This window comes from Aplidium turbinatum, chromosome 1 (assembly GCF_918807975.1).
Source record: "Aplidium turbinatum chromosome 1, kaAplTurb1.1, whole genome shotgun sequence".
Taxonomy (NCBI): domain Eukaryota; kingdom Metazoa; phylum Chordata; class Ascidiacea; order Aplousobranchia; family Polyclinidae; genus Aplidium; species Aplidium turbinatum.
Window position 1 is genome coordinate 17,052,191 of NC_137472.1, and position 9,436 is coordinate 17,061,626.

A 9,436-nucleotide genomic window follows, 5' to 3' on the forward strand; every position below is an offset into this window, starting at 1 on the left:
TCTACTGTAATCAGTGTTTTATTGATTCGCTTTTGAAGCATAATATGCGATCAACAATTAGCCAATTGTTTTATTCTGTAAGTTCTAGACAAATAAAAGTGCAGTAACTGCATATGTACTTTAAACTGTCACTGCAGATATATGAGAAGCAATGCCACGAATTCGTTGCAACTTTTGCAAACCAACTATCAATTTTGTTTCTATTCCAAGACTGGACACGAACGAAACGCATATGCTGAAACTTAAATACGACTTCGGGGGACTGCTCAAAAATCATGCGACGCCATTTTATCGTTGCTGTCTTAAGCATGACATGAGTAGTCAACTTAAATAACGCAGTGGTACTAGGTGTGTAAATTGACAGGATGCCCCCCCCTTTCAAGGGTGTCCTACGATATTTGAACACTCTGAGACAAAACAGTAAAATCCTCATTTCAAGTTCACTGCTCTGTAGGCCTACCACATAATATCAAAACAATAAAAAGACACATTGGTTCATAGTAGGACAATAACCAGTGACACAAAAAGCAGCGCCTGATTACAAACACTATTTTTAAAGTACATTTCCACCATTACGAAGAGCATGTCGCATTTAATTGTAATAGCTTTTTAAGCTACGGTAATTTTAAAAAGCTCCTTTGCCTTAACAAATCAAGAGAAACATAAAAAGTACCGATTGACAACACATACCATTTAATGTTAATATGGCCACTAAAAGAAAATTTATAAATAACCAGTGATTTTGCTACTTTGCAGCTTTCCGAGCTGTAGCCAACACGCGTATTTTGGTAAAAAATCCAACCAAGTTGAGTAGCTGTTTTTTTTTTCTACTAGAAGTACTGTAATTGTGACAACTGTACTTAACAATGGCTATGCATCCGACTTGGCTTTAAAACAAGAGCTATCAAACAGACTATTTGCACGTGCTTATAACCGTGTGCGATAAAGTGTGAGAAGGTATAGTGCACTTCATTGTTTAATCAGTCATTCGCAAGCAGTGGGCTCGCTGTCAATACAACTTAATAAATGATCGATACACAGCATAAAGCAATGTTTCAATTGCTGCAAGTACAAAGTGTAAAAGTAAAACTGCATTTAACACAACAGGCACAAAAGTAGACGGCATAACAGATGTGTTTACTAATTTAAGAAAGTAGAAAAATTGGAAATATATTTTATCATAAAAAAGGATATTGGCAAACTAACTGCTAAAATATAAAATTCGCATTAAAAGCCAAGACAAACTGCCTCGCATTCATATAAGCCACGATTCCTTTCGCTGTAACAAGAAAAAAGGATTGTTTATTATTTGGCAAAAGTTAAATTGCTCAAACTTTTTCCCCAAAGTTAAAAATCCTTATTAGGCGATTGAAAACTACGTTTTAGGAAGTTGTTGCTACTTAAAAGATTTTAAACTTAGGCTACCATTGTGCTTGAAACAATCAAGTAAACTTGTAAAGAATAATGATTCGAAATTTTGGTCTGTCGACTTTAATCGAAAACTTGCTGCCAATGATGCCATGAGATCGCATCGTGCATTAAATTGAAAACCAAGCTGTTACCCTTGCGTGGTAAAAAAAAATTGGGTTCGCAGAGCTTCACACTAAATTGTAAAACCCGTTCGTGAGAACCAGTTGGAAAACCAAATTCGGCTATTAGCAACATCAAACAGTGTATGCGTGCACAGACGATATTCGAACAGCACCAAGAAAAACTTGTCAACTTTTGCTATGGTTGTGTCTGTGGGCCTGGGAATTAGAAAGTCATAACTCGTCTTTATCAGTCGTTTCTTCCCATATAGAAGAGGTCTCCGTGTCGCTGAAGTAATTCATTTGACCTGAGAAAGAAAAGCGTTACTGAAATAAAAGAAAATCACCAGTTGTGTGATCGCTCTTCGCCAGTCCAGGTAGAACGGTGTAACCGTGTCTAACAGTTGTCAAGACTAGACTCGTCACGAAAATCTGCTGTTTTCTCATGAGAACAGGACATTGGACTCGGTCGTAAGAGTGAGAAGAGCACTTGACCATAGCGTGTCGGTTCGACGCTACCCGAAAGCATGCGGTCCAGGTAGAACGGTGTAACCGTGTCTAACAGTTGTCAAGACTAGACTCGTCACGAAAATCTGCTGTTTTCTCATGAGAACAGGACATTGGACTCGGTCGCTTCGACGCTACCCACTTGACCATAGCGTGTCGGTTCGACGCTACCCGAAAGCATGCGGCTGTGCCTTCGAAAGATACTGAGTGACACATCAAGGTGGACGCGAAGATTGCGTTTTATAATTTTTTATCATAATAAATCTTCACTAACGGGCATTGATTTTTTTCTCGGCAGTCGAGTATGGCAAGAATTGTCACCGGTGTTTTGCCTATGAGGCTGGGCTCATTGGTATCGCACCACTAATTCATGTCACAGAGTTCTGTTCTATAGCGAGTAATCAGCCTTGTGCTGACGCCAGGTAGATTCCTCCATCTACTTAGGCATCAAATTGTGATCAGATAAACGCAGATATTTATATGAGATGCACAATGCACATACTGTAGTTTCCACTGTGCACCAACTATCCTACGTAATTTATTTCTCGTAGTATAAGCAGCGCTTTTTTTTTTGAAACTACTACAAGCGCTATGTATGATAAACACAGGCACTAAATTTAATCAAAAAGTGTGCCATCGCACATCAAACGGAAAATAATACACAGCAAATGAGGTACACAACGGCATCTAACCAAACCTACTTAACATGAACAATTGAACATTACCTGTGTAGTGAGTAGGGTAGAGAAGCAGCGGTTCGGCTGACAAGGCGATTACGTCACGCACGGGAAAGTGATCCATGTACGTTTGTCTGCAGAATAAGTTACGTTATTTTACATTAGTTAACATAAAAAATAGATCGTTGATTGGATTAAAAAGCAGAGATCGAAAAACGGTTAGGCCAACTAGAAAAATGAAAGATAAAAAACTGCTTCAAAATGAAATTTCGTTTGGTTTTAACTTTTTTTAGCTATGTTACTAGAAATTAGATCACAGCAGAGTGAATGTTTTATTCTGTTTGTGTGCAACAATGATTTTTCAAACTATTGAATTGGGACAGACAAGTCGTTGGTTGTACAGGAACTAACAGCAAGGCGAGATTACAAATGCACTGAGAAAGTCACTTCAACAACAAGTAAATTTTAGACCCTGTTGAAAAAGAGTTTGAGAAACACAGTGTGACATAAAAAAGCAAAGAAACGGCTATGCTGTGCTTTTCAAGGGTACCAGTAAAGCCAATCGAACAATCTTATAAATTGATTACGGTACAAATCCAATTCAACTTACATTGGATGCTTGTTGAACATTATCGGCAAGTATTCGTCGACTGGCACCATCTTTCCAAGGGGCTTTGCATCGATCAACTTTCGCGCACCAGAAGCTGAGAGAAGATAGCCCAAAGTCCAGAAGGAATAATCGGCCTCCACTAAATAGTTTGAGCCTTCAACCCGCTTTTCAGGGACTTTGGTTTGCATTCGTTTACGGCCAATGTATCTGAGAAAAGATCCAATTTTAACCAAATATGGTTGCTTAGGGCTGTAAAGTTAGGGCTGTTAAACGTAAAGAAAAGTATAAATCACACAAAGTCGGTCAACAGTCTACGGAAAACACAGCTCGAAAAATTATACTGCTCGAAGCAAAATAATAGTGGAATTCGGCTATACTGACAGTTCGTTAATATCGACAACATTTGGACAACCAACCACAACACTTCGCATTGATTTAGATCAATTTGCAGTATTCTGTTCATAAAATTTCATTGTTCGACAATTTTTGTTTTGTATTTTCGCGAAAGCCAAAATAGATATTGGGCCGGTCATTGAATTCAACGTCGGCAAACGTAATAACATTCTAAAACAGGGATGGCTTACCTTTTTATTACACGGGTCATAAAAAACACACTTATCCTTAAAAAAAACGTCTACAGAAAAAAAACAATTTTTTTAGCTGTCAGGTCATATCTTGGAGAACAAAATGCTCACATAAGGTCCCAGTCGATGCCTAGTTCTTTTATTTCGGTCATCATGTCCTCTAGACCTCCTTTAAAATCCGGTTCAAACCGGATATCGTCTTCCAGCACAATGACTTGCTTGTATTCTTTCTCTACCACCTAAAAACGAGATTAGAACTGGTTGTAAATTGAAATGCGAAATTGATAAACGCACCAAACAGTGCATTTATCGACTATTTCTAGACCGACCCTCAGGCCTTAATAATCGGGAAGCATGGGGAAAGGGCTGCCAAATCCGATGGACCCCTGCTGGCAGGGACAAACGCCAGGTCTCATCTACTAAATAGGCGACGATGATGATTTGAATTTAATCCTTATGTGAAAGTTGATCTTTTCAAAACCAGTAGTTAGAATGTGATGTGAAACACTAACCTCTTTCCAAATAAAGTAATGAGAAAGAAAGCAGCCTATCTCGCCCCTTGTCAACGTTCGCTCTCTGTATGGGTCCACGAAATCAGGCAGCTTGTCAATCCCCATCTGCTTAAGATAGCTCGTATTCAAAGACCTGAAATTTGTACAAAATAGAACTTTATATGATGTCCACAAATTAAGTATTTTGGTCAGTAAGAAACATTAATAGCCAAATTTTCTTATTCCACGCTTCATATTCAAAAACTATTTCTGCAAACATTACATACGGCACTGGAAATGTAAAAAAATAACTAATTTCCTTGACGGTACATGATTGAGTGGCTAGTGAAACGTTTGTTTGCAGCTAAGAGAGAATTATGATTTCATGATTAAAACGCCGACTTGACATGAATTTACCCAAGTAATTCTGAGCAGTTTCTGTTGAAAGTAGAAAGACAAGGTGGCTATTGTGGTTTAAACCGAGTCGACATTCCATTTATCACAGATACAATATGTTTTTAATGTACAAGTTTGTTTAGGTACCGTTGTACATACAACACTACAATACACATAAAACATTGCATCAACGTTTTCGTTTCAGTTTGCAGTGTGGATCATCCTGTCGTCAGGTTCTGCTGCGGTTGAATATGACAAAACAGGTTATTTAAATATTAATGTTAATATAATCCACATGAACGGTGAACCAATCCAGTGTTTAATAAATATGTTTTCTTGCACAACACCGGTGTTAAAGTAAATCCTTCGTCGTAATAATAAATATACTTGCTATCAATGGCGTGGAAGTGGTTGAATTCTATCCTTTGCAAGTCTAAAACGGCTTTCATTCTGTAATACCGGTCGGGCCGTCGAAGAAGGTTGATCATGTAAACCTGTAAAAACAAGTTCTTATTCTTAACCGAAAGCTATAAATTAAAAAAAATTCACTGGCTTGAACTTAACTTGATTTTAACTCATCCTTCTGGTGTGGAAAAAGCTTTAAGTTGGAATTCGCTAATTTTAATTACTTACTTTACCAATTAACATAGCTAATTACTTCTTCTCATTGTCGTCAAAGTCAAAACTTGATCAAAAATACCTCGTCAAAGTTTAGCTTAGTTAATGGCTGCTGTTCAGAAATATTCAAGGTTTGAACTTCGATGCCCAATCCAACTGGAGGCTCAGCTGAAAAGATTTCATGTCAGCAAAAAACACGAGACGGTTAACACAACAAAGGTCCATTCACATAATACTTGAGCTTTAGAAATTAAATTCAAGATTTATCCCATCAAGACGAGATGATGACTTAAAAGTTTTATTTAGCCTCAATCATTTCACATAAAACTCCTTTAGTTCAGAAAGATGGAAGTTCAGAAAGATTTCAAGTTCCTGCTTCATAAACTTTCGTTCTCTACATCTCATGTGGCATTGTAGAGGGTAGTTCCAAGATTATAAACTTACGTTACAACTAGTTTTAGTTTTGAAACACTTACTCATGATTTCCATTAAGAGGTGCACAAATGCTTCAACGTCTTCTTGTAAAGTTTGATGTGGTTTCAAAGGTACTGGTAAATAGCCATACACTTGTGTGTTGTCTACGTGGAAGGGTACACCTATGCAACAATTTACCTTAAGTCAGACTGCATTATGGACAATGTAGTCGTATCTAAGTGTTTATACGAAAAGGTATCGAGTTATGACAGAGGTAAAGTATATTTTACCCGCTGCTTTTGCGTGCATTGAAAACACTATGATATCATCAGTTTCTAAATGATAATCGTCCCTGAGAGGCCAAAACTGTAGAAATGAGGATTCCTTTTTGGTGAGATCAATCAGAAAAGTCGAATGCACCATCGGAACTTGGAACAAGCCGACTTTCTCACGATTCTTTATGGGAAAGTAATCTTCAGTCCGCTTGTAATAACCCTGTCAAAAACAAAAACTCTGTAAAGAATTTTTTCTAATCCAGTATAATCGGCTATGTTGGAAGCGCAGCTATGGCTACAATCAAATTTGAGCTAAAAAAATACTTCGGATGCAACAAAAGGTTAAACCTGAAATAGTCCACAGTGCGGGTGTTATGTTAATACAATAACCATATACCAGCCCGGAATGGCCCGTTTCGGTGAGTCCGATTCGGTGAGTCCGATCCCTTATCGGGGGATGTTTTCAATTTTATTTTTTAATTATCGGGTACCGTAGCCTAATTATCATTGCCGTTTTAGGGTTAGGGGTTAGGAGTTAGGGTTAGAGGTTAGGAACTCACCGAATCAGACTCACCGAATAGTAGCAGACCCATAGCAGCCTCAGTTGTATTAATGAAAAATGCATTTTGTTTTTAGAGCATCATGAGTTTCAACTGTCAAATCAGAAAAAGATGAAGTTCTTTGAAGGTTGCAAAATTTTCACATTTCATCGCAAAATTGAATGTTGTGCCACCATGGAAACAAGTGAATAAAACCAACAAAGAAAACATCGTAAATAGCCCACGTGCTAGATAATTGCAAAATGTAAGAGAATGATGACTTGATTAATAACATGAAACCAAGTTTCCATGGTATCTCTCATTCAATAACCATATCACATATGCTAGCACCTCACAATTCCCTTTAAAAAAAAAGTAACCTACAATGTCGATATTTTCAGAGTATGGTAGTGCACTATTTCTGGCACTACTAATAAGTCACATAAGCAGATAGCTCACTTTTTCCAACTTTTCTACAGATTGACATGCGCAAAAAGGATCCTTATTTTGATTTAATTGAATATTATATGCTCTTTAGATTAAGTAGAACCAAACTTGATGGCACACAAACACATCTTACCCTTTCATCCTGACCACACCAAAAGTTTGAGTATGCAGATGTTGAGTTTAAAGCAGGTGCAACCACCGTGACATCATTAGAGATCAAATGCCACAAAGAATGAGGATTGATCAAAATATTGTCAGCATCAATATACTAAAAAATGCAAGAAAACATGATTGAAAACATAATTTCAACTTTTAAAGTCTCTAATTATTTTAAGAAAAAACATATGCACCTATGGCATTTCAAACTTTTCTTATTGCAATATTATATGTATTCTTGTTTTTATATGATTTCAGAAATAAACATTTCTACTCACATGCAAGAACAATTCATATAAAAACTCTAATCACTGCAATGTTTTATGGTTTGCTTGAGTATCAGTTCTAAATCAATTACAGCAAGCATTTTAGCATTTTACCAAAATGTAATCCGCCCAACTTTTTCGTGCCATTTCTAGTGCTTGTTGTCTTAACTGCAACATGTGGACATGTCTTTCTACAGGCCAATCCATGTCAGTCTGTTGTCCCTCATAAATCCTAAAAAAATATCAAAAATACTTGTACTTTTTCAAAAAACATCACTTCACTACTGTGAAAACCAAACATTGAACATGTGAGAAATACTAAATGATTGTCTTTTCAAAAACCGACAAACTAAATGATTTATAATTTGCACCTACAGCAAATAGTTTATTACCGATCACTTGTAAATCTTTTAACTTCAACATCGTGGTATAGATGGTGAAAGCTGCTGTTCCACTTTTGCAGTAGGTCGTAGGATTGATCACTGTTGTGATCGGTCGCAATCCTAAACAAAAACAACTTGATTTTTTCACATGAAAAACACTCGATCTATCTGGCATCAGCACACAGCTGAGTGCTCACAATAGAATAGCAAATATTCTGTTTCACTAACCATACTGGACACTGGTATGTGTTTACTGTTTTTTTTTTCATTTATGCAATCTAATCCTATCAAATTATCGAAGCTGATGCACAAATCTACGCCCTGGTCAGAAATACCACAAACTCATACATTGGAATCAACCAAAAATATAGGGTGAACTACTATATATAATATACCTTTGCTTTAAATACTGTTCATACACTTCATTCTAAATATCTTGGTTGATTCCAATCTTTGACGTATGTCATAGCATTTATAACCAGGACAGAGACTTGTACACCAGCCCAATACTATCTTGCAAAGTCATTAAATATTCAAATTCTTAGAATTAACTTCATAGCATTATTTTAGTGCTATAGGCTAATTAATATTTATGGCATAAATTTACATAACAATAATGTAAATACCATAATCTTTTGAAACCATTAACATCACAACAATGTATGTTTAAGTTATAGAGAAGTAAAGTCTTGACACTAAATTAAGAATTCTAAAAACACCTATTTTTTTACGAGTTGTTTATATATCATTTTTAGAATAGCAGATTAGTCAACCAAGTTTAAGCATTAAAAGTTTGAATCATTAGAACAAATTATTTAAACGAACTGTGTCAAATAAATTATTTACAAGGAAAACAATAACCTAACATACCAAATAGCAATTCGATTTTTGGGATAATTCAAGCCATTCAATGCATTAAGAAAATATGGCAGTGAATGTTGTTTATTTCGTACAAAAATTGGCATAAACAAAGTTGGAGCAAGTGTGTCATCCCCAAAATCATATCCAGTGCTTTCTACAGAAACAAATAACTGCTTTTTCCAAAGTGCTTCCTTTTCCTTGAATGCAGTTAGTGCATGTGCAGTAAGTGCACATTGGACTGTTAGAAATACAGTGACAAATGCAACAACAATGGATAAACGCATTGCTTCAAACATCTACACACCATACCAAGATATCATAATGTACTTGACAAACATTTAAGACACATAGCTGTGAATAAGATGATTCAAAATCAATCAACATTGAGCTTTTCAAAACACAACATACATACTGAATCAAAATATATATGAAAAATAGGTTACATCAAATCAAATATATATAGTTATAACAGCTGTGAAACAGGCTGTAAAGGTTTTAGAAAGTATATAATAACTATATTTGATGTAATTTTCTCTGCTTGGCTTGTCATTGGGCACTCTTTGTGGTATTAATATAATAGTATTTATTAATGCGGAAGTAGGCTATTACATTTTAAATACCGTATTTATTGTGGTGTTTGTTTAGTGGCGTTAGATAGGAAATGTGCCGCCCGGGGCGGATTC

General features: G+C 36.1%; 1 protein-coding gene across 1 annotated transcript; it reads right to left on the minus strand.

Moving 5' to 3' along the window:
• Positions 1–9,073, minus strand: LOC145773844 (procollagen galactosyltransferase 2-like). Its single transcript, XM_082584969.1, has 13 exons — positions 8,763–9,073; positions 7,902–8,012; positions 7,624–7,741; positions 7,221–7,355; positions 6,117–6,321; positions 5,889–6,008; positions 5,495–5,580; positions 5,182–5,288; positions 4,420–4,552; positions 4,019–4,146; positions 3,324–3,530; positions 2,762–2,847; positions 1–1,837 (listed from the first exon to the last, which is right to left on the minus strand). Exons 1-13 carry the CDS (start codon positions 9,047–9,049, stop codon positions 1,764–1,766), a joined length of 1,797 nt encoding a protein of 598 aa, XP_082441095.1. The 5' UTR covers positions 9,050–9,073; the 3' UTR covers positions 1–1,763.
• Positions 9,074–9,436: the final 363 nt, after the last annotated feature.